The following is a 27,361-nucleotide window of genomic DNA, read 5'->3' as shown; positions in this document are numbered from 1 at the left end:
AAAATACCAAAATTTTAAAATATATGTTTTTTTAATTACAATACATAGAATAAATTGTGAAAAGGATATGCATTTATAAAATATTCCATAAGTATTTCTCATTGAACTTTTAAATTCAAAATAAATGAACCAAAATCAAGAATAAAGAAATAAGTTTCTCCGATAACTATTCTCAACAGTGCAAGTTTTTTTAAAACAATAATTCAGCTTCTTTTTATTCATTTTCAGCATATGCTTTAGTCTTTTTTTTTTTTTGGTTTATGCTATGAACTTTTGCTACTGTGTTCAGTAGCTACTGAACTTTTGTTTATACTGTCAGGGCTCCACCAAAAGAGGCTCAATTGATTAAGATCCCTCTAGAAATAACTTTAATAAACAATACAGTATAATGCAAAGCTGCGTAACAACCATAAATAAAAACTTTCCATCTCACCCCCAAACTCAGCATTAAAATCACGTGGAATGATTGATGATCTAATCAGTGATTTTTAGAAGTTCATTGAAGTAAGAGGTGGATACTAACCTCCTCTGCTTCTGTACCACTTTTTTTTTATACACAATACCAACCCTTAGGGGACCGGTTTGCATTATGGCTATGAAGCCAACCTTTTTTGTCTGCATATTCTTTGTTATATATATTAGTTTAATGGTATAAGAACTAGTTGTGGAAATCAGTGTTCTAAAAATCAGCCTAGCACCGAAAAAAAAAGGAAAAAAATTTAAAAAAAATTCACTTTGGTCTCACATTACCATGGATTCTGAAAAAAAAAATAGGCAAATCCCCCCTAAGATTTCAATTAATTTTTAGTTTATTCTATTTGGAGATTACCATATGACAAATTTATGCGATTTGAAATAATTCAGGCTGGGTGGCGCAGTTGGTTTGTCGTCGGCCTTCTGAGCCCAAGTCTGCGGGTTCGATCCCCGGCCCAGACGCCGGATTTTCGGGATGCAGAAAATCCTCAGCGGCCATGTCGTATGATTATGCGGCATGTAAAAGATCCCTGGAGTGCCTTATTGGCTCTTGGCATTTCCGGCAAAATTAAATTCCTAGTGTACTTTAGCATCCAAATAGAGTCTCGGTGCTGCCATCGAGTGTGGCAGAAACTAGACGTACAAATTAACATGACCAACGGTATCTCACCCATTGTGGTGGTCCTGAAAGAGTGGATGCCACCTCTGGAGAACACACTAGGTCTGCTCACCGGCAAGACCGATAATGCAGCTCATTGGAAATAAAAAATAAATTAAAAAAATAATTCACGGTTTCAAATAAAAATCAAAAACTATGCATAGTTTAAAAAAAAAAAAAACTCCATAAAGCTTTTATAAAAACCAGAGTTTTCTGTCAAATCATTAGTTGGGCATTTTCTGTGAAGCATTTGCCTGGGAACAATACTACAGAACAGTTTCATGTAAAAACACCACTTTCAACTCTTCATTATTTTACCCCTATTCCTCCCATTGAAAATGAAGTTGTTTTTTTAATATAGAGAAGGGTAGTTTGATTATCTAATATAGACAAGTATATGCCTAAATAAATTTAAAAGTAATACATTTACAAAGTTTTAAACAGACAAAATACACTTTTTAAATTTTTTTTATTTAAAATGCCATATAAAACAAACAATTCTTTTGTGACAATTTAATATCTTAATGGAATGAATTAATGTGAACACAAAAATATTTAACATTACAATAGTAAAAATGTAAATTTTGATTAAATAGCTAAAATATAATTTTTTAGCTCAGTATCTCATGAAAATCAGTGATTCTTTACAAGAAAATTACATTTTTATCTAAAAAAAATATGTTTATCCTATATTAACATTGGCAATTTTACAGAGTGTTGCAAAAAAAAGGGAACAAGTAATTTCAATGATTAGTTATAAAAATTTGGCATTTACAGAGTTTCATATTTTACCTATGCACAGTTCATGTTGCCAATTATAGAGTATTTACTTTTTGAACAACTTGGAACATAGAGAGGACATCAGTCTTATAAAATCTGTAAACATTACATAGTTTACATATGACGTGTGTTTCCAAAATTGATACCACTCTGGGTAGCACCTTTGTTAGATCCATACTGTAGGCTTATAACACCTTGTCCAGCCTTCAATTGCTCATCAGAGAATTGGCGCACATTGGCCTCTGCTTCTTTTGGTCCAATACTTCTAAATCCAAATTTAGATGCCTGTTGAGAAAAAAAATTTCGTATTGAATTAGAAATAACTAACGTTACTACAGCGTGTCCCAACTAAATAAAATCATCTTAATTTTTTCTTATGACTGGTTGCCAGGAAAACCAATTAACAAACATGTACCTATATTATTAAAGTATATCTAAACATATATTTACAAGGAGTTCCTCACTTCCTGCCACTTCTGATTATAGCCAAAAGATAACCATATTTTTATCTAGCTTATTTGTGATGTTGTAAACCATTTACCTATCCCAGGAGGACAATCGAAGAAATGTTAAATTCTGTTTCAGTGATGACAATCTTAATTTCTGCCACAGAGTGATGCTGCTTTATTGTGCATGGCGGTAGCCCTCCAGATTTTCTTGGGGGAGAAGGTCGTGAGAAAAGGCAGGACATTCATAACATGTACCTTATTATACGAAAACCACCTATATTATAATTTTGCCGCATAAATGAAAACATTCTCTTGCTGGAAATTCAGACTTGGGTTGATAATTTTTTTTGTAATCAGTAGCTTTCATACGTCTTGAGATACATCCGTTTTGGCTTTAGGCTCTGTTATCAGTTAACTTAGCTATATCATGAAATAAAAAATTGACTAGTTGCCCATTGGAGGAGACTACTAACAAAAACAATGATTGATATCTTTTTTTTTTCCTTCTCATTTCCACAAGTTTACCAAAAACTTTCTAGTTTATTAACAATGTATAAAATATTAATTTTTTTTCTTTGAAGTGAAAAAACAAAAAGTAATCAGAAATTTTTTCAAGTATTACAAAAGAAAAAATTCTGACTATTGATTTGAAAATTGTTTCTCAACTGCTGGTCCGTGGATTAAAATTTTATTAGTACAGTACAGAACCCGTTATCCGGAAATCAGAAAACCAAAAAACCGGAACGAAATTCCATATATTTTCTCGCCATTTTTAAAAAAAAAATTTTTTTTTCCTCATAAGATTTCACGATTTTTCTTTCTTTTTTTAAAGATGTTTACCTTACCATCATTTTGGAAATAATCATTAGTGTATTACTTCATCGTTTTTTTCTTATTTTTAAGATTATTTCCAATTTTTTTTTTTTTAGTTGGGTTCAACAATAAAAAAACTGCTTTTTGTAGCGATTCAGAAAACCGGAAAAATCAGTTATCCGGAATAGCGATGGTCCCGACCGTTCCGGATAATCGGTTCCCTACTGTATTAATATAATTTTTCTTTCATATTTAAAAAAGTTTTAGCTCAAAATATTTTTACAGTAGAGAGTATTCGAATGATCAGAAACAAACTGGTAAAAAAATTGTGTAACTGATTTAATTTTGAATATGTAAAATTATACCTTCAGTCCAAATTATTAACTTTACCGGTCCGTGATAAAACACTGAAATATTTTACCAGTCCTTTGCATAAATCAGGTTGAGAAACACTGGCTTAGAATATCTGTTAGACATATTCATAGAAAGATGAAAAAAATATAGTCTCCAAATGTTTCATTCATTTTCAGTAGAAATGGGTCAATCTTAATGAAAACATAAGAAAGTGGGGGGAGAAATGACCATTTCTTTTATGAAATATTTCTGATGACTATGATTATTTATCTATTTAGTTGATAACTAAGAAATATTTTTCTAATAACCCTCCTGAATCAAAGAAAAACTTTATTTTTATTCAGTGTATCAAATAGCAATTTTTTTTTCTTCATTTTTTAGCTAAATGTGGCAGGCTTAATATTGGATGTATAAATTATTATAAACATTTTTTTTTTCAATACAATCGAAATTTAACATTATGTATTAAATTTTTATAATAATTTAAAACGCCATGCCTTTTAACCAAGTCACTGAAAATTAGGTATAATTACCTAAATTATCAGACTTGTTATTTATCAGCTATATCAAGTAAGATTTACATATAATAAAAAACTTACAATAGTCAACAGCTTAGCATTATAAAATGATCTGTGATTAAAACTATAGTAGTTTTCGCAAATAGTTTTAATCCACTTCACTGCTAATTATTAAACAAACTCTTTAATAATATCACTGCTAATTATTAAACAGAGTAGTATCTAAATTCTCTAACATAGACAAAGATATATCACTGTTATTTATCTTTAACTAAATAAAATGAAAGTGTAATCTACTAAAATATTTTTTTTAAGTATTTTCTATAAAATTAATATTGAATACATAAACATTAATATTGAATAATCGCTAGACCTTACAGAGCTACAGAAAAAAAAATTTCAGTAACCATTTTTCAGTCATGTTATTGAAATAAGTCAATTTTTTTTAAATTTCATACTCTTGCTAAATTTTTATACTTTATCTACACAATATAAGCGTCCCTTAGAAGAGAGTAATTTCTGTGTTTAAAGAATCACTTTAATAGTCATTTATTACTGTTTAAATGAATGATAATTTTTTTACTCTATGATTGATTTGAACAGAATTTGGGGTAGCTAAAAATGCTTGACATGGATTCTGTTTTATTTCTTCTTTTATTTTGAATAAAAGTTTAAATGTTGTTAATTATTAAAAAAATTTTTGAATATCAGCAGGACAGAGTCTCTAGTAACTTAAGAATGTGGGGGCCCAGATCAAATATCCCACTTAGACAATCTTTATGACCGCACTGAGAATACAATTGTACATTAAATATTACATTAGTAAAAATATTAAAATATAAATATTAATGTTTCTGAATATTAAAAAATAAATGTATTTACTTTTCTTGCAAGAGATTGCAAACATATAAGGACTGAGGTAAGATTCTGTTGTTCCCACAAATCTACAGTTTGGAATGTTTCCTCAGCTGGTACACCCAATTTTTTCACCTAAAAAAGAAAATATTTAATTTTATTTGCACTAATTATCAGATATTTAACAATTTAAATCATGATTTTTATTTAATTTTTTCAAAAACAATATATTTATTTAAATAAATAAAATCAAATAATAATGATTAGTATATTTTATCACACTTTTAAAAAAAATCTTTAGCTGTGAGAACAAAAATATATCTCCTACAGTAATATTTTTTTTTATATGAGCTTATAGGGCATTAGTTTTGAGGGCATTTCCTGCATTTTGTATTTTCTGTAAATAGAAGAATGAATTTGTATACAAAAAAAAATTTGTCAGTTTATATTTAAATATTATTTAGAGCTTAAATGTTACTAACGTACTGAACTAAAATTAGGCATTTTTTCGGTATTATATTTCTAGTAATATTAGTGATTTAGGTCATCTTCAATTTAACACAAAATACGTAATACATAAAAAAAAGTAAATAATTTTTGTCCCTTCTGAAATTGAGTCAATTTTTTAATTATATAATTATATGAATTTACTTTTATACATGAATAAATAATGTCTCTTAGAATAATTTAATGAAGATTTAATAATTTACGTAAGAATAGTTTATATAAAAAAATTATTTAAATTTAGAAAAATCCATTTAATCCTATCTAAACAAATAGAAATTTTTCTTCTTTTTTTGTCGGTACTAATGCATAATAGAGGGTAAAAATTTCTTGTACTAATAATTCAAGATAGTTTGGTAGCAGAATGTAATTCCTATTATTTTCATTTAATAGTTCGAATATATTGGTAGCAGGATGATTTTATTTTGATTGTGTAATTGTAAAATTTGAATAAGCCTTAAAGTACAGATATTTAATTTAAAAAAACGAAAGAAATTTAAAAAAAACGAAAGGCAGGTGATTAAAAAAATTGCTTCTTCCAGATTGATGCTAAAAAAATTAATCACTTGACTTGTTTTCCTTTTAAATGAAGATTTTTTTTAATATTAACAAGATTTACTTAAAAATTATTGAAATTAATTATTTTTCAAGATCATTTTAGTAACGTAAGTAAATTAAAAATTGCCCAATACTTTTTTTTTTTAATAGAACAGACATTTTCTTAAACTCAAAAATAATTACTAAATGAATTTCAAAAGATACCTGTTCGAGGAAAAGATTTATATTTTCCATACACTTGAAAGCCATTTTAGTATTATTGATTTTCTTTTCAGGAATGGAACCCGGTTGCAAAACATTAATCAATCTAAAAATAGAAATCAACATTATTTATTAAAGAGTCGCCATTAAACATTATTGAAGAGTCAACATTATTTATTAATATAAGAGATTAACTGATTACCATTACATTACGAAACATTGAAGTGAAAAAAAGTAAAATTACTTTTTAAATTTATTAGGAAGGACAAAAAGGCTATTTTTATAGTTATTTATATTTATATTCTATAACGACCATGATGCACTTTAAATGTGAAAGAAATAATTCGAACTTAAATCTAAAAAAATATTTTGTTAAGAAATAAGGTAATAGTACCATTTATTTCATACGTTATTAATTATGAACTAGAAAAATTTTGATCTTGCGATTATGAAAACTACAATTGATGAACTTAATTGAAATTTTTATGACTTATTTCAAATGCTAACACACTCAGAAAAAAGAATATATTCGATGCATGCTTAGCTTCTTTTTTTTTCCATTAATTTAAATCAAAAATAGTTTGAGAAAGAAATTGAAGCACAGTTTACCTGCATAAAACTTGACCATCCTTAAGTAGTTCATAAAACTTTTCTCTGTCGCCAGAAGTATCTATATCTTCTAGTTGCATAACATCTTTCATCCATTCTAGGGTTTGACCTGCCAAAGCTGTGTCGTACTTTGATTGAATCTATGGAAGAAAATATATTACATTATAGAGAGTTGAAATATATATATTGTTTTAAAGCTATATAAAGTGATCGGAAAAACTACTATATTTTTGTAGTTAACTACAACTACTTTGTTATAAATGTAATTAACTACAACTACTTTTTTTCTTGAATGTAGTGACTACAAACTACTTTGGAATTGTAGTTACTTACTTAAGGAGACGAACTTCGGAAGATAACTTAATTTACAACCATGTTCAAAATGGTTTTGAATAAGAAATTGGCTTACATTAAATGTAAGGGAATAATTTATATATTTTTTATAATTTAAATTTTTTTTTGATATTATACAAATTTTTTTTATATTTACCCATGCATTATCTGTTTTAAATAAATAATAAGTACTATATTTATTTTTTATTCATCTGGTTAAAAAGCTTTTACTTTTTTCCTCACATGTGATGATTTTCAAACAACTTATCAATTATAAGTTTCGAAAGCACTTCTGTAATTTGAACTTTTTTTTTTTTAACTCAGCTCAAATTACTCAGTTTATAACTGTGTTATTTTATACTACCACACCATTAAAAAATTTTTTAACCTTTTCAAAATTATCAAGAGAATATCTATAAATAAAACTTTCTTTTTATACGGGATTTACATTAAACTAAGAGTCATAGATAGTCCCTGGGGTCGTATGGATTTCTTTTACAAAAGATAAGGAATGAGTCAGAGGAAATATGTAGGCGTTTTATCAATCACTTTATTGACATTCATTTCCTTTCGCATTTTTTGAATAATAATTCTTACTAATAAGCTGAGCTTTAATCAGCATTATTAATTAAGTAAAGAAATATGACTGCATGCGTTGACAATCTCTATCAAAAAATAAATATTGATACGAGTAAACATAAAAGTTACAGATATTCCAAGGATACGAATGGGAAAGAAAAGAAAAAGGGATCAATTTTTTCATAAAATTGATGTTCCACCATATGTTCTAGAAATGAGCTCTTGCTCCCTCTTGGAGGTTCGAGCCAAGAGAATTTCAATCCGAGCCAGAGATACATAGGATTACTTTAGAGCCCTAGCCACAGATTTTAGTCAGATAAAGACCAAATTTTACGGTCTCGTCACTTGGAATTTGATGTCTAAATAAGAGATTTAGTAAATTAAAACCTTTTCTACCGCTAACCTGTAAAAAAAGCACGTTACTAAGACTCCACAAAGCAAAACGTATATAAAAGAGAGCTATACCACTGGAAAAACACTTCTCGACAAATGCTATTTTACAAACATTAGTAATTTAAAATTTAGAAAAAAGGAAAAAGTAAATAATGAAGTTTCAAATGCTGAGGTTGCTATATAAATAGGCAAACAAATTCTGTTATGATTACTTCTCTACGACGTAATCATGCCTCTTTTCGATATATTTTTTTTTTAAATTACCATTTGAAACTTTTGAGTTTACCCGATTTCACTTTTACCGCACTTTACCCTAGAAAGGGAAACAGATTTTGTCACGAAAAGTTTCTCTCGTGATAAAGCGTCTTCTTATGATCCATTTACACTTCATCTGATTTCTTTTTTAATTTACAAGTGGTACTACCTTATCGATGTTGCATAAAACAAAAAAGATTCCAGTCTTTTTGTTTACATCCCTTGTTTTGTGAATTATTGAAAAGAACTGCTCATAATTTCGTGAAATAGGTATCCGATTCTGACACCATGTTTTCCAAGCAGTTTCAGTTTTATATAATCAATTAAACATGTGACGATTAACTGTAACATCCGTTATACAAGTCTTGTGCAGCATCTAATTTCACGATAAATCTTTTTATGAAATGGGCTGTTTTTACGAAAGAAATTTGTTGCGAGGAGTCTGTTAATAAACCTATTTCTCCTTAAATGATCCTTGCATGAACTAAACATGTATGTATATAACTACTACTGGAATGGATATTTGAACACTATGATTTCTTTTTCGAAAACTGTGATATGATTTGTCAAACATAATAAATTTTCTTGCATTTATCTACGCAAGTTTTTTTGTCAATTTAAACTTCACTTCCTGTGGATTTTCTTTCTTCGATACACTTCATTCTATAACAGTTTGCCTGTTTAGAAGAAGTTTGATTCAGTTAACGAACACTTCCCAAATGATTTTATCATAAAAATGTACCCTTCATAAGTATTTTATTGTAGAAATGAACCCTTCACAATATTTTTTTACTTGAAAAATGAGCCATTCAGAAACTTTTTATTTAGAAAACAAGTCTACGACGCCTTCAGTTCATAATTTTAAATTCCTTGAATCAACGAAATTCGATTCAGTAAATTATAAAGAGATTCTTCTAAAAAAAGGGGGACCTTCCACAAATTGTCTGAATAAAAATCACTGATGTTAGTGATTTTTTTTTCCACAAAATTTGAAAAGTACCGAACTGTACTGTCACAAATTATGGATAGATTTTTTCACAAAAAGTCTTAAAAATAAATATTTTAAAAAAAACGACTTCTGTTCCCCATTTTTATTTGAAGTAACTTTCAATTTTCTCATGCCACCTATATAGTACATAGGAAAATGCTTTAGCAATTATAGCAAAAAAAAGATTACTTCACAATTAAAAAAAAATACTTAAATCTTGTTTAGATTTTAATAATTTCTAAAGGTTACTTTAATTATTAAATTAATCTACTTGGATATGAATTCTAGGAATTTCGTTGCAGATAAAAGAAAATTATCTCTGTTTTTTAGTATATCGTGAAGTAATGTTTTCATTGTAAAACAAACGTTGTCTATTTTTCAGATAAGATTCTAACCGTTGGAATGAAAAAGATACAGATGATAACAAAAGGAATTAAACTAAATATTTATTCATAGAAATATTCTAAGAAATAAATTACTTTGTACTTTACAGTGTTTGATATTGCTGGACTGTTATTAGACTTTGTGGAACTTGAAATATTTGAAGCGACAGTATTTGCTTTAAAATGTTTTTTTTCTTGACAAAATATTGGTACATCTAATATATCGACCTTTTGCTGAAACCCGAGACTTAATTAATAAATTTTATTAGCTATTGTGAACATATTAATCAGCAAAAGACTCAATACGATTATTTTAAAAATACGGAACAATCTAGATTTTATTTAATACTTTTAAAAATATCTAGCGAATGAATGAAGAATGAAGTTTTTTTCATCATATAGTTTTATTAATACACTGCTGGACAATTGCTAAGGACGGATAACACTATCATCCATAGCAACCACAAAATGAAAGGAAGCAAAATGTGGAAAATAAGAATAAGTGCGGGATATAGTAAGAAGAGGTATGCGTATGCAAATTTTTTTTCCACGTCTGCTCATCACGTGGTAGCGCTGATAAGGGCTTTAAAGGTTTTGACGCGTGTGGAGAGTTGTTGTTTCAAGTCAAAGTTTTACAGGAAAGATTTAGTTGACGTACTTGAAATTTTCGGCATGTCTTCCCGATATCACTTAGATGATTTTAAGCGTAGCAGAATTATTGGAAAGATCGAAGAAGAGCGAAAAATAACAGATGTTGCCAGGGAGTCACAGCATTGTTTCACGGCTGTGGAAATCCTTTAAAACTACTGGAATGTGTAGTAGGCGGCACGGGGGAGGTCGTGTTAGAAGTACGACGCCTGCAGAATATAGATACATCGTCCTATAAGCGAAAAGGAACAGGCGCACCACAGCTCAGCAGGTGGCAAATCAGTTTCTTGCTGCCACAGGAAAGCAGATCTCCCGAAAAACTGTTGCCAGACGTTTGAGGGGATGTGGACTATACACCCGCAGACCTGTTGTGTGTGTCCCATTGTCCAGACAGCACCTTACTGCCCGTTTGCAATGGTGTCGTGGGCATCACAATTGAACTGAACAGGACTGGGCATGCGTACTGTTCTCAGATGAGAGTAGATTTTGTCTGCCATCGGATTGTAGACGCCAAGTGATCTGGCGCGAGAGTGGTACTGGTCATCGCCCAGAAAATATCCAGGAAAGGGACCATTATCCGACATGCAGTGTCATGGTGTGGGCCGGCATCATGATCAATAGCCGAACGCGCCTATATGTGGTTGCGAATGATGCTATGACGGACCAACGATGCATTGATGAAGTTCTACTTCCTCATGTTCGTCTTTTCCGTGGTGCTGTCGATGATAAATTTGTTTTTATGGACGACAACGCAACATGTCATCGAACACTCGCTGTTCAGGATTGTCTAGACAGCGAGGGTATTCAGCGCCTCGTATGGCAATCACGTTCTCCAGATCTAAACCCCATTGAAAATGTTTGGGATACTTTGGGGAGGCAACTTGCTGGTTGAAACTATCCTCCGACAAACAAGAACACCCTCATCCGTGCACCGACAGAGTAATGGGATAAATTGCCTCATCAACTGCTGGATAATGTTGTGCAAAGTATGATACGAAGTGTAGAATGTTGCATCACACTCCACCGCAGACATATCCCGTACTGACACCTTTCTTCAAGTTGCCTGCTGACATTTAGATGCATTGTTCCATTTTTCTGTACGCAGCATCAAATGAACAGTTTTTTTCTTTCAAATATTTCATAGCTTTTGTACTTTCCAGAACAATAAATATTCTTTATTCTAATGTCTGAACAGTGTGGCAACTATTTTTTATCCTACTAGGCCTCATGTCTCGCTTAATGTTATGCTACAATGCAATTTGTGATCCGTCCTTAGCAATTGTCCAGCAGTGTATTAGTATTAAAATTGGGTTTTATGTCAGTTGAATTCACAGGTCTAGAGCGGTATTTTAGTCTAGTTCTTAATTTTAGTTCATGCTTAAACAGAAAATGAATTAAAATACGATTTAAAATAAAATAAAAACGAAAAAAGAAAATAAGCGTTGAAAATGGTTATCAGAGACACATACTTCCTCACTCTTGAATTAAGCTATTTTTATTCGATGCGAAATACTAAAATTTCTCACAAATCCATATATCCTTTTTATAATTCATTCATTTTATTGCTGTAAAGAAACATTGTTTTTGAAGTTTCCTTTTTTTTCAAGCATTTTGATTAAATAATAACATATAAGTAACAAATATAAAAATAAAAAAGTGGATTATTAATTGAAACGGTCAAAGGGAGTCGTATGTAACATTTTAACGAAAATAAGTTTTTTGTTAGCATACCGAGTCTAGAAAATACCGAGTAATTTTCTAGACAGTCGAATCCATCAATTTGGATGAAATTGAAACAATCTTCCCACAATAAATAGTTTTTTTTTTTCTTCGAAAGTGCAGATTTGTAACATACCCCCTTTTAACACTGACAGCTTCAATTGAATACAATTTCAATTACAGGTTTCGAAAATCTTGACTTGCTAAAAATTTATCAACTTTCGGAATACTTGTGATCGTATACGGAACCATAGTGTTCCGCGGAACACCATTAGGGAACCGCTGGCCTAGAACAAAAGCAGCTTGTGTATGTAATGTCCGAAGGCAAGAGATATTTTTAAACATCGAAACAATAACAGAGGTAGACGCGGTCGCCAAAAAGAATTGAATTTACAACCAACTTTTCTCATGATTTTAGAGATAGAACTTTAACGGAAATGAAAACAGAAATGATTCGAATAACTTCCACGCTCCCAGCTTGCGGATGTGAGAGGGAGAATTATGGTTGAGGAAGAACATTATTAATGCATTAAACAGGGTGGACGCTGACTTCGAATTTCGTGTAGGCTGTGACTGAAATAGTTGACAAAACGATAAAAAATTGTGTAGAAAATTATTTTCGCAAAGTATGCCCGACCAGTTTATCGATTTTTCGCCTCTCTCTTTTTTTTTTTTTTGACACTTCAAGTAAAGTGTTTTAATAAACAGAGAATGGCGTCAAGAAAGTTATCAATCGTTTCACATCGAACTATTTGTTTATATTCTATCATAAGTTGCGTTTTTTTTCTTAAGAATTGCAAGTATTCTCGAAGAAAAAATGTTTACTTTTGGTTATCATAGATCCTAAAAGTTATATTTTTTAAATCAAACAGTTAAGGAAGATTTCCTTTTGTGATGCAAGAAAATATAAATAAAATAACTAGATAAATGCATAGGTGGGGCACACACAAAAATGTATTGTTCGATTTGAGATTGCGTCATTTTAATCTAAACCTCCATTTTAATCCTTAACGTAAATAGAATAAAATGTAGATGTATCTTTAAGTTTAAAAATTAAGTGCAAAAAAAGCATAGAAAATCAAATTGAAAATCTCGATGAGTCATAATGAAAGAAGTTACGTTCTCTTAATCAAACAGTAAAGAAGGATTTATTTATTTTTTGTGACTGAATTAAATTAAATAAAATAACTAGATAAATGAATAGGTGGGGCACGCACAAAAAAATGTATAGTTCTACTCAGGTTGAGTTGTATCATTCTAATCTATAACTCCATTTTAATCAGTAACGTGAATAGAATATAGATGTATCTTAAGTTTAAAAGTTATGTACAAAAGAAGCGTACAAAATTGAAGTGAACATCTCGACGAATCATAATCAAAAGAGTTATAATCTCTTAATCAAACTGTTAAGGAGGATTTCTTTTTTGTAATTCAAGAAAATATAAATAAAATAACTAGATAATTGCATAGATGAGGAACGTACAAATATGTATACTTCCAAAATTAGATCGTATTACTTCTAGTCCAAAGCTCCATTTTAACCCTTAACCTAAATGGAATATAAGATTAATGTATCTTTAAGATTCAAAAATATGTGCATACATCAATTAAATTAAACTTGATTTTAACCCTTTGACGCAGATGGGACACCTGTGTGCCTTCTTTTCTGACTCTCGAATTAGAAGCTAAAATGTATATTGGTATTTATTAATTATAAAAAAGAAACTGTCTAATAGTTACGAAAACAAATCTGTTAAGATTATCGAAATAAAATTTGTACTAATATATTAAATCCAAAAAAGGAGTTTGAAAAAAAATTTCAGCCATATTCAAAAATTTATGAATTGATTTCGAAAAATTAAAGAAATTTCTGTGATGAGTATTTCTCTTAGATTTAAATAACTGCAAATGAGTGCAAATTTTTAAAAAAATACATTGTTTGGAAGTGAGCCACGTTGCAAAGATTTTACCTTTAACGCTGAAAAAGACTCCGGTGTTTCATGCTGTATTGCATACCAACTGATTATTAAAATGCTGAATATACAATATTTTTCACTTATTTTAATTAAATTTAATTAATTTATTTCACTTATGTAAATAAATGCAAAATAATGAAAAATGCACGAAGAAAATTTTTAATATTCTGTTTCAAAGGGATAAATAAAAAGAGATATTTTTAGGTATAATTTAATATACTCGTATTATCTTTAAATAGAATAAAAAATTAACCACATTTAATAAATAGTAAAAGGAAAGTTTGCTACCATTTTACGCAATTTATATATAGAAAACTAACATTCATAAGTATTTGAAAAATTCTGAATTTAAATCTTCTGCTGAAAGCATTTCAAATAAATTTAAACAATCAATGAAATAATATATTTTGAGGTCTGATTAAGCACTAGATAAAATTTCTGTTTCATAACGACATTAAGAAAAATAAATTAGTTAATTTTGTGAGCGATATTTCATTTTAACGAGTAATTTTAAGCTGCCTCAAGATTGCGAACAGTTTATAATATAGTTTATATTTCAATTTATAAGAATTGATACGATTTATTAGGTTCTTTGGCATAAAAAATGTCTCATCTACAATGAAGTCATTGCAGAATAGCTCGAAATTAACTTGCTTTTAATTTTTAAATTGTATATAAAAGAAAAAATTCATGGGTTGAAACGGCTGTTAGATAGCTTGTCTTTTTAAGATATTGAGAGAATAATCTTGAAACAGCAACTTGACAAACAGCCAAGCTGTGGCTAAGGGAACAGAGCGCTCACCTTTCAATGAGGTAAACCGAGTTCGAATCCCAGCAATGGCTGGTTCGACACGAATGACGCACCCGGCTCGCACCGACTACAGTGATGACGTAAAATATCCTCAATGGTAGACGAATCATGGGTTAGAGTCCCCTCTCCATCAGGCTAACCGTGGGAGCTTTTCGTGTTTTTGTTCTCCATGTAACGCAGATAAAAGTTAGTTCTATCAAAAAGTTCTCCACGAAGGCAAATTTCTCCTAATACTTGATCCAGGAGTTCCCTTGTCTTCTGGATTGGAAATTAAGATTTCAAAGCTACCGTGTTTAACATTAATAGTTGCAGGGATCTGTTTAGATGAAATTTGGGTCCGTTAACGGACCTTCACAAAATATCTTTTTATAAAAAGGACCCTTCACGAAATAATTTATCTTTTAATCGGACCCTTCACAAATTTTTTATCTTCCTTATTGTTTTGTTAATCGAATAAACCCTTCCCAGGAAGGGGGAGGGAAGAAAGACAGAAGTAAACGAACTAAATTTTGTCTTCGGCAGACGCTTCTTCCCTTATTCCTCCGAAATGAATATTCTGCGTTCAGCAGTATAGGCTAAATACCAAATATTTATATGGTGCATCGCTAATTTAGTATTTACAATAACTGTTTATTTTTGAAAATTTAATTTTTTTAATCATAATTTTACAGTGTTGAGCATAATCTTGTACGTCTTTACAATTTAAAAACTACTTGAAAAAGTTTTTTTTTGCAATAACCGAACCCTATTTGCACAAATTCACAAAAGCGGACTCTGGTTGAAAGAATGTGACTTAACGTTGATTCTATATTCACAAATTACGAGTCATTTTTTCACAATTTTACAAATACGGACCTTTCACAAAATGTCTGGACAGATCACTGGTAGTGTAAACCCGAAATTGGTCCAGCTGTTCAACAACGGTTATTAAAAAATAAATAAATAAACAGCCATTGCCATTACAATGCGGCAGGTACATCGGAAAATGCAGAGTTATAGCTCTATGGAAAGCTCCGTATATAGAGTGTTTATAAAAAATTTTCAACAGAATAAGATAGATTATCCCATCGTAATTTATTTTCTGAAAATTATTCAATTACCAGGAAGTTGAATAAATTATTTATAAATCGCTCGCAATAAGATCAAATATTCACGAAAAAAGTACTAATATGGAAATTATTGTATAGGACACGAAAATAACGAATTATGGTAACTCGACTTGACAGTTCGACCCACTGACCCAAGTGAATGTTTATCTCGCACCCCTTGTTTATCCTTGACACTGTGACGTCATATGAATGTCACTTTCCAAAAAAATAAATAAATAAACTAGCTTAAGACTTCCAGGAAAGCCCAGAGTAAAGCTATTGCGTCACAGACATTTATAGTGTGTGTGTTCAGTTCTTCCTTGATACGCTGCATGAAAAATTTTTGTTTATTCATCTGTCCTTTTTCTTTTTTTCTCATCCTCGTTCGAAAAGGAAATGAGCTGTAAATCTCACAAGTGGCGAGAAAAATGGCGGGAAAATTTAGAAGATAAATATTTCTTACTCAGCGTAAATCAATTGCCAAACTGAAGCACTTATTTAGCATTTGTATGTGTATTAAATTACGAGAAAAAGCGTGAATTATTTATATTTGTATTTTCATAAATAATAACTGAAAAAACTCAAGGGAAAATGCTTGTTTATTTATAAACGTAAGCATTTTGACCCAGACGAAAGCAATTACTACGAAAACTTGTGAAATTAATAAATAAATGGATAGATTTCTGAAGGCGAATATTTCTTCAGTTCTGTTCACTTTAAATGCTTTATTATTTCATTATTCAGCATTAAAAAAATATATGACGTTCCCGTAAACACCACCATTAATAAATATTTTTTTGAATCCATATTAAAAATGGAGACAAGAGGTATATATATTGGGGGTCACAAATTACTACTTAAATTTGAAAAAAAAAAAACTTTTTTGAAGTAAGACATAAGAAAGGTGAGTGTTCGGACATCCACACCTGTTGAATTGTATTTTGAAATTTGAAAGTATTTCTGACAATCATCATTTAACTCCTGTTTCTGACATCCTCAATTAATTCCTTAGATTTCGAAAGCTTGTTTTTTTCTTTTTTTTTCGTTTATATTATAATGAGTGGTCCCCAATGTGTACAATTGTCTTCATTTTTCAAAAGGATTTTTAAAACGCAAATCAAGTGTGATCTTTACGGAACACCTTGTTTACGAAAGTCAAATACAAATGTTTGTAAATAATTTAAGCTTCATGGGAGAAATGTGAACATTTATAGATTACCTATTTTGTGCATTTCATGCAACAACTTTAACCTTTTTTTTAAAAAACTAAAATAGAAGTTATGACTGTATTTGCGTACAACATAACGGATTAAACGGCTCACTGAGTGCATCGAATTAATTCTCAACAAAATAATTCGAAAAATTATTATTTTGTTTGTATTTGCTTAATTTCAAAAATTTTCCCGAAAGTTTTCATTCATATTTCAATATTTTAAAAACAATAATAATTAATGGATCTTCTTTTAAAAAGTGAAATAAGTCATGGAAAGCAGAGATTCAATTCTCAACTAAATTACAGAATTAAAACAATCGCAAAAAATTTTTCAAAGTTATCATAAATTAAAACTTGTAAACATTAGAGGGTAATCGTAAAAGTTTTACTTATTAAAGCATTACGAAAAGAAATAGGAACTCATAAATATAAATATTTCAAGGCAGTAAATTTTCTAGCTCTATGAGAAATTGTTCTCTAAGCCTTAAACTTAAAATAAAACGAAATCTTTCAAATTTTCGCTTTCTCACTCCCTTTGCCTGCTGCAAAACTCCTACGTGGAAGCTTCGCTGCAATTTATTGAAGTTGAAGGAAAAACAATTATACAGTATTGCTTAAAAGGGAATCGCGTTATTTTCACTGATTTAACTTTTTTTATCATTATTTTTGATTTGTGTAAATTAGTTTACCAAGTTTTTATTTTATTTATTAATAATTATATTTTAAATATATATAATTTTTAGATAGCTTATAGCAGAAAATACATTATTTTTAGAAAATCTGAATGCGATCATAAATATCTCTTTCGAGTATTTTTCCCCTCAGCATTAAAACTCCTCATCTTAACTGAACAATTAAACTGAATTCCAATATGATATCCTGTACAAATTAAACTTACTTTCAAATTAAGATTTTCAGATGTAATTCCTAAGCGTAAATAAATTAGTATGCATATAGGCCTGGTGTTTATTAATTATACGTTATTTATTTCAAAAAATGAAAGAATGAAAAGAAAACAGCAACTTTTAAAAAAAATACTTTTAAGTTATAAATATTTTCTCTTAACTTTAGAACAAGTATTAAAGTTTTAAAATAAATTAATGTTAATTTTATACAATCATTGTACAATCATAGCTTAAAATCATTTTCTTTGTGAAATTGAGTCAGACGTTTTTGAAAATTTACAAAAAAAATATAGGAATGCCAGTGAAGCAGAAATTAAGTTTATATTGCAATAAACTGCTTACGAAAAACAAAATCTAAAAAGTATAGCACCCTTATTTTAAATTAACCTGCACATTGTATAATTTAAAGAAACAGATTGTTTGAAAACTTGGAACAACAATGGTGATTTTTCAATGCTTGTAAATTATGGTGATTCATTTAACATGCCATCATTTATAGAATATATTCTATAGAATTTGTCTGTATTTTACGTCAAAACAAAACAGACTGAGGTATTTTTTAAGGTCCAAAACATAAATTTTATTTCTAATATTGATTAAGAAATTTGTATTTATAATATGGAGTATTAAAAAATAAATTAATACTTTTTTGAAGTTAATTTTATTATGACCTGACCAAACTAAAAAACTGGTAGAAACTTTATAATAACAACATACACCTCATTATCTTTCCAATAATTTAAAAAAAAAAATTCTGTTAGAGAATCTGTGTGACGATTTCTCTTTTTAGAATATTAAATTGGAAAGGTAAAGCAGGAAGTTTTCAAATGTTCTAATATGAAAGTTTTTTTAGTTTTCGCAAGACGCTGGTCAGCTTATTTGTAAAGACAGCGTTATAATTTGACTCTAGAGATTCTGGACAAGGAGAAAATATAGAAAGTAAAGATCCATTTTTTTTTCTCTTTTTTAATCATTAATGAATTCTGATTATTTCGTTCAACCAGTGAACATTCATTTCATAACTATCCAAAATTACGAAACTGTAAATGTTTGATTTTTAAACACTCATTTCACAATAGAAAGAAATCCCAGCTGTCAAACTTTTCAAACTTCATGACGATAAATTTCGAACGCAGACGATTGTGTTCGGAAGAAGAAACCACTTCTACTGTGTCAGGAGAGCATCCCATTAAATTCCTATACGGTTACGTGGTTATTTCGAAACACCTGAAATGTTTAAAGTCGCCGTTACACGCCTAAGGCCACTCAAGCGAAAGTTAAGCAGGAAAAAAAAATTATCTTCATCCGGCTTTTAAGAAATGGCGCGAAAAAAACAAAACGGGTTTTCTGCACTCTTCTGCGTAGGAGGTAACTAATTCACAAAATGAAAAAGAAAAATTTTTTTTTCAATGAACTAATAATTTTAAGTATTCTATTGTTTAGGGAAAAAAAGAAACAGCTTAACTATTTTTCTTTTTTTCTTTTTTTAAACTGGAATTTCAAAGAAACATATTGACACATTAATGAGGAAGGGTAGATTTGAAAAGGATAATTGGAAATTCCAAATTGCAACAGCCATCTTCTCTTTTCATTCATTGTTTGCAAAATACTGCTCCGCTGTAATTGCGATTAGTCCTACACGAGAGCGATGGAGAAAAAAAAAACAATTGGTGCTAACGAAACTAAACTAAACTCAATGACAAAAATATTAAATGGGCGACAAACTACGCCCGACGCGAAATTAAAATTAAAAAGAATTATCGAACAGGAAAGGGTACCACACCTCGAGATCTCGAAATCGTTAATTCCATAGGCCTAAGGGCCGGGATTGCCTGGTTGATAGGGCACTGGGCCCATAGCCAACAGTTCGTGGGTTCGATCCCAGCCGGTCGAAGACTCCCCGTGTAGTAAATGGTGACTGATGCACGTTAAATCTGTCGAATCATAAAGTCCTCCATGTTCCCATAACAAATCAATACTTCTGGGGATACTGATCCAGAAGTTTCCTTGTCTTCTGGATTGGTTCAAAATTACAAGGCTACGGAGTTGAACATTAGTAGTCGTAAACCCAAAAATTGGGTCGGCTGTTCAACAACGGATATATAATTCCATAGGCCTACAGCCGTGGCCCAGGGGATAGAGCGTTCGCCTTCTAATGAGGTGAACTGGGTTCGAATTCCAGCGATGACTGGTTGATATGAATTCCGTACCCGGTTCGCACAGACCACAGTGATGAGGTAAAACTATGGTAGACGGATCATGGTTAGAGTCCTTTAGCCGTCAGTTTAACCGTGGGTTGTTGTTAATTTACGTCGCACTAGAGCTGCACAATCGGCTATTGGCAACGGTCTGGGAAACATTCCGGAGGATGATCCGAAGACATGCCATCACAATTTCGATCCTTTGCGGAGGGGATGGCACCCCCGCTTCGGTAGCCCGACGACCTGCGCGTTACGGTAGCACAGTTTAGTGTGGACCAATACCGCACACCCTCCGTCCCTACGCAGACTGATCCAAGTTGTCACTTACCCCCACACTGACCGTAGCCAGTGATGCTTGACTTCGGTGATCTGCTGGGAGCCGTGTCTTAACGATCAGTCCACTGCGGGACAGATTAACCGTGGGAAGTTTTCGTGGTTTTCCTCCTCAGGTAGCGCAAATGCGAGTTAGTTCTAAGAGAAAGTTTTCTACGAAGGCTAATTTCTCCCAATACTTGATCCAGAAGTTCCCTTGTCTTCTGAATTGGGTTCAAAATTACAAGGCTACGGAGATGAACATCGTAAATCCTAGATTGGGTCGGCTGTTCAACGATGGTTATAAAATAAAGTACCATAGGACTAATTCCTGAGATCCTGTATTGTGTATCAATTATGAAAAAGGTCAATCAGTTCTAGAATCAAAACTATGTACTCATAAAACTATATATTTTAGATCCACAGAGTAAAATTGCCCACTCCCAACAATAAATCTCAAAATAGTAAAATGCTGATTTATTTGACGAGTGAATTGACTTTTGTTTAAACAATGAAGTTTTAAATATTCTATTAAGTTTTAAATAATTTTAATGAAGTTTTAAATAATTCATTAAACATTGATGTGACAATCTAAAACTGAAAAAGGAAAAACTGTATAATCTGATTAACTTGAAACTTTTCGAAAGAGCAAATTTTGATATCTGAATTCGTAGTTTCAATAAATCAAGACATCAAAATTTAGGAAATCAGAACTACGGTGGACTCAAAAGAAATTTCGTCAACAAAATCCAATGCATTTTTAATTTATTAATAAAAAATTTTAATTTCTGACGATAAAATTTGAACAATCTGCTAGTTTGATCAACTGAACTATTTAAATCAACAAGGAATAAATAAATATTTATTTACGTCAAATGTATTACGTAAGAAAAGTTTAATTGTGGATTTAGTGGATTAGTTTTAAGATCAAAACAATTTTATCTTTTAAATTTCAATACAGTTTAAAACATCTTTTGCAATTTAACATAAATTAAGCATGATTAACAAAATAAGGTTATTTTAGATAGTCTTGCAATAAATTTTAAGCAGAATTAAAAAATTCATTTCCGAATTTAATTACGTAGCAGGATGTGTCATTATTAACTGTCATTTTAGTAATTTTGAGAAAAAATCCGCTTTAAAAATTAAACGAAACAAATAAATTGTAGGAAAAAAAAAACATTTTTAATATTTTTCCCATTGAAAACCGAATGTTAAAGAGATAAGGCAAAAGAATCAAAGCTCTTAATTACACCATTAAATTTATAAAATTGGAGAACTTGAAGCAATATAGTGATATGCCACATTCTTTCCTAAGGTAACCTTTCATATCTAAAACTTCATAGTATTGTTTCCAGATAGGTATTTAGCAAATATCTTACATTTCCACTAAATGATGGACAGTACATAAAATTATCTTATTGTTTGCTTGGATTCTGTAAAGATTTTAAACAGAAACATTCTCTTGAAATACTCATGAAGATGTGGTTTATCATTAGATTTCTCATATCCTTCAATTAAAAAAAACTGTCTTAAGATTTTCAAGCTCATAACAAAAAATACATTTATACATATTAATAAAAGATAAACCTTGAAACTGATTCATGCATTTGTTTCAAATTTTCTAAGTATACATTTTAAAAATTAAGATGTTTTTTTTTTTTTTAAATTCAGAAATCCAATAAAATCAATACCAAAAAATTGATAAAATACTAATATTTCAAAATAAACATATTGTCACTACATTTCACTTAAATATTAATTTTTACGAAAAATACAATTCGTTAAAAAAACCATTAAATCATTGATACATTTTTGAATCATAAGAGTTAAACATACAAAACAAACATCAAAGCTAAAATTTTTATCTAACGCCCTTATCCTTAGAGGAGATAAAAAGATAAACATTACTTTGCTATGGGCTTCAGCAGCTAATCCAGATTTGGTAGCACGATTTTCAGCCATTTCAATCAATAACCGATCACTTCAACAGAAATAAAAACAACCAAAAAGTGTAATAATTAATGTTTTCTCGACTTCTTATCCTTGTTGAATGAGATGAAATGATGAAGTGACAGTGAGAAATTTCAGTAGAAATCGACCGGCGTTCTTTGATCACCAGAGGGCGCAAAGATCGATATGGAAGGGGGGATGATAAAGCAGGTGGCTGGAATCGTCTGCTCGGTGAATCCATGGCCATAACGGGAAAACTGTGTGATTTGTATAACGAAGACGTGACCTAATGTCGTCTGAATCACTGATTGACCAAGGACTGCTGGAAAGTTAGATCAAGGGAACGCCTTTTTATTTATTCAACGTATGGAGCGTATGTTTGCTTCTTGATCTAGTTCGAAAAATAAACTCAGTGATGCAAATGAATTGAAAAAATAGGATTATAAGTTCAAAATAAAAAACGGAAAGGTTACACTTCGAGATGAAACACAATTTTACGAACTCCTAATAGTTTGAAAGCTTACCTTATTAATTATATAAATATAAAATATATGAAACTTAGTTTATTGTTATTGAAATCGAAAGAAATAAAAATGTGCGTACAGTTGCGTACAAAGCAAAGGCATCTGGGTGCCTGAGGCAAACTATTTAATTAGATACTTTTAAAAAGAAGAGTTTATTCTCTGAAGAGGGAAACAAAACCAAATTTAATTAAAAGAAATATCGTTGAAAAGATATATATTTATGAAAATGTTAACTTATATTTTGGATTAATTTTTCGTATAAATGTTAGTTAAGTTTTATATGAGTCTGGGTGCGTAGTTCGTATGGTAATAATAAATTTAATTTTCAATAATGTATGGTAAATTAATTTTATTATTTTCAACAAATCTAATAAATCAATGTAATAATCTCAAATCTAATAAGCATTTAATAAAAATGACTTTAATTTTTTTTTTATTAAATCTGTGGGGGAAATCATATTTTATTTTTCATAAAATGCTCTGGTTTAGTTAAACATGTAACAATCAAAAAAATTTATTTCATTATGAAATTCAATTCTGTTAATGGATTTTATTTTATTTTTTTAATAATCAGCCTTTGAACAGCCGACTCAATTCTGAGTTTGCAACTAGCAATGTAATTTTTTGGCCAACCCAGAAGACCAGTGATCATTTAGATGGAACTAATCCGCATTTGCGTTACATTGAACGGAAAAACCCCGAAAACCTCTCACTGTCAGTCTGATAGCAACGGGCACTCTAACCCATGGTCCGTCTATCACTGGAGATATTATACGACAGCACTGTGGTCGGTATGAGCCGAGTGCAGAGTTAATATCGACTAACCAAAGCTGGGATTCAAACCTGGGTCACCTCATTGGGAGGTTAGCTCTCTATCTTCTGAGCCACCACGGCTTAAGGTCATAGATTACAAATTTAGTCGACAGGCCATTCTATTTTCGTCAAATAATTTTCTTTTGTTTGCTCTTTGTCAACATCAGATAAAAATAATTTTTAAACTTTACCTCGTTACAAAACAGAGAGGCTAGTAATTTCCGGACTGTAGGGGGGGGGGGAGATAGAGAAGTGTAAAAACAGTAGTGTAAGAGAAGTGTAAACAGAGAAGTGTAATAAAATTTTAAAGATATTTTGAATTTCACAAATCAGGTTAAAAGAAAAAAAATTGTGGTTTCATTCACGAGTTTAGTTTTTTTAATTTGAAAATTTTTTGTTTGTTTATTATGGATACATGGATACATTTTTCTGAAAAATTGCTTGGAAACTAACCCAATAAAATATTTTCTTACCAGTTATGTTGTTTTGGGATCTTGGCATACAAAGGCATACTCGGCATACTACTTTCCTGCTTACTTTTGGCATTAAGGGTACCGCAAGAGAAATAGTTTATAGCAAATGCTCGATCACCTCTATTGGTAATTTGAAATTTTAAGTTCAGATAAACCTGGAGAAAACAATGGAGTTTCAAATGCTGAAAAAATGTATTCAAAATATCAAAATGTAACCAAATTATGACAACATAACTTCCCCACAGCGTAATCTTAACTAACTCTGAAATAATTGGCATATACGAGTATATACTTATGTATACAGTAAAACTACTCTTTGTTCCACAGTAAAGCAAAAATGACCTTTACTAATATAATTATGTTTAAAAACAAATTTACCAATTATGAATAGTAGAACTGTCTTAAATAAGTAAATAATCATGTTTTTTTTGTTTCAGTTTGCATTTAATCTTATATCATAAAACGTAGTTAGCTATGAAAAATTAGAAGACCTTTGTTTGTTTGAAATGCTTAGTTTTTTTTCTAAAATAGCTTATTTTTACTAATTTAACTTCCAACTCTAAAAATAAATCATTGATAGCATCGTCTTTAATGCACTCTGACTGCAACAAGAGGTTTTCGATCTCTTTCAGAGATCGTCAAAAAGAGCTCTTTAAATATGAGCCACTCACAAAGCCACTCACAATATTTTGAATACATTTTACTAAACTTATTTGTTTAGTTAATATTTTTTGTTTTGATATTTTTTTTCGTGTTTCATTATTTGATCTTTTCCGCATTTGGTGGAGAAATTTAGCGGGCGTTTAGGGGAGGTTTTAATGGCCTAGGCCTCTCCAAAATGTTTTCTAAACAAGGTAGATGGAAAAGTCGAACAAAAGTAGATGGAAAAAATTCTGTGCCTGCCTAAAGTGGTCGCAAATAGAGGAGGTTGCTACACAGAGGTGGTCTTGCTTGGAGGTTATATATATGTTACGCTTTGAAAGCATTAACATTGTAAATTCGTAGTATGGCGGTGCTTAATGAAAAAGTTTCAAGAACACGGAGAAATAATAGAATTTGGCCCAAAAATTAGAACATTACATGCTGGTGGATAGATAGAGAAGAGCGCGATTGACCTTGGAAAGAAGGTTTCTATATATTTCCGAACAATATATTTAAATATTAGTCTTAGTAACGTGGGACTGATCAATTTCCCAAGCTACTAAAGACACATCATCACATTTTCTGAGATTAGATCAATATTATTACTTTCTTTGTGGGATGTTGTTGTTGTAGTTCATTTACATCGCTAGAGCTGCACAATGGGCTATTGGCGACGGTCTGGGAAACATCCCTGAGGATGATCCGAAGACATGCCATCACAATTTTGATCCTCTGCAGAGGGGATGGCATTCCCGCTTCGGTAGCCCGACAACCTGCACGCTTTCTTTGTGGGAAAGGTTTTAAATGATTGGGCGTTAGATATAAGCCCTATTTATGGCTTATATTTAATGCATAATTTTTTTAACATTCTTTCAACTTTCTTCGTATTTTTAATATATTTGCAAATTTCTAATTTCATCATTAGAAATTTTATGGCTTATTCTAGGTTTCTTTGAACTGACTTTTTCTGCTCGTGAAAGGATTGTGTAAGTTCTTGGCTCTTAATTTAAATAAGTTTTAATACATATTTTGATGCAAAAAAGATACGCATTTTTCTTATCTAGTTTAATATTTTGTGCTTTCTGTTAGGCAATAGAAATAAGCTGGGGGAGTACTAGTTTTAAAACAAAAAAGAAATTTCTGAACATGAGTGTTAGACCACAATTCAATTGAAGTTTTCATTTATAAAAAAAATTGAAGAAACTAAAAAAAAAAAAAATTAATAAATCATTTTCTTCATATTTTTCACTTCTCGATTATAAATATATATTTATAGCCGCTATAAATAAGAGTCGTATTTTAAAAGTGAAAGAAAATAAAAGAAATCAAGAGGAATGTAGATATATTTCTTTCAATTTCGGAATAAAAATCGAGCTTCTGAGGAGGATTTATAATAGTTTTTTCTAAGAGAGGCTCAAGATAACAGAGGGGAAAATGGAATGTCTAGAAATCATCACTGGGGACACTTTTTTTTCTCTATTTACTGACTGATTTCGAAGGACCTCAGATAAGGTCGCAAAGTGCTTCTTTTTTTTTTAAACCTTTTTCTTTTCTTTTTCTGCTTTTTTACGGTTTTCCAATTTATGCAATATTTTTTCAGAATAATTAATCATTTTAAATCTGTTGAACGATAATTTTTATTTTTTATTTTAATGCTGTCGGTTTAATTCTTTATCTTTAATTGTTAGTAAATCCATTAATAAAGTAATTTTTTCAATTTCAATATCCATCATAGCGAGGCAAAAAACTGCTGAAAATATAGCAAACATCCTAAATTGACACCAGCGTGTTTTATTATTCTTTTTTCTTTTTATTATTATTTTATTTATTTATTTTTTCTTTTTGCCACATGACTCAAAAACTTTCTAACAACAATTTTAATTATTGATTATTTAATTCGCCATTGATTATTTTAGTTGTAGATAGAAGGAAAGTATTATTTTTTTTATAAAAAAAAATAATTAAAATAATTTTATTCAAAAAAGGAAAATCTTTTTTAAAAAAATCATAATTAATTCTATTTACAATTTATAACTTTTAATTAATTTATAATTAATAATAAGCAATTAAATAAGCGTATAAAGAACTAGTGTAAGAAGGTATTAAGTAGCCTATTTTCAGTGTTAAATTTTTTTCGGAAACATCTTATTTTTGTCATAATGTTTAATAACTCAGCATTAATTTCTTTTGAGTCTTTAAATTTCACAAATTTCAGTGGCTGAATTCTCTAAGGGAAAATATATTTGAGTGTTTCCGGAAGAAAAGAAAGTACTAATTGCATTTGGCAACAGACAATTAAGGATTAGGAATTTATAGATTTCGTCAATTAGAGTCTCGATAAAAGAAATGAAGACGAGGCGCACGAGTATTCTTTATATC

General features: G+C 30.2%; 1 protein-coding gene across 1 annotated transcript; it reads right to left on the bottom strand.

Annotated features, from left to right (window-relative positions):
* Nucleotides 1-1,584: 1,584 nt before the first annotated feature.
* On the bottom strand, nt 1,585-22,639 carry Chd64 (transgelin calponin-3). Its single transcript, XM_016074489.4, has 5 exons — nt 22,489-22,639; nt 6,774-6,913; nt 6,168-6,270; nt 4,929-5,036; nt 1,585-2,197 (listed from the first exon to the last, which is right to left on the bottom strand). Exons 1-5 carry the CDS (start codon nt 22,540-22,542, stop codon nt 2,027-2,029), a joined length of 576 nt encoding a protein of 191 aa, XP_015929975.1. The 5' UTR covers nt 22,543-22,639; the 3' UTR covers nt 1,585-2,026.
* Between the last annotated feature and the right edge of the window lie 4,722 nt (nt 22,640-27,361).

Source organism: Parasteatoda tepidariorum, chromosome 5 (assembly GCF_982258835.1).
Source record: "Parasteatoda tepidariorum strain Cologne lab strain chromosome 5, Ptep-v5.0, whole genome shotgun sequence".
In the NCBI taxonomy this organism is placed as follows: domain Eukaryota; kingdom Metazoa; phylum Arthropoda; class Arachnida; order Araneae; family Theridiidae; genus Parasteatoda; species Parasteatoda tepidariorum.
Note: the sequence above shows the minus strand (reverse complement) of the source record. Positions and strands in the feature narration are given on the sequence as shown.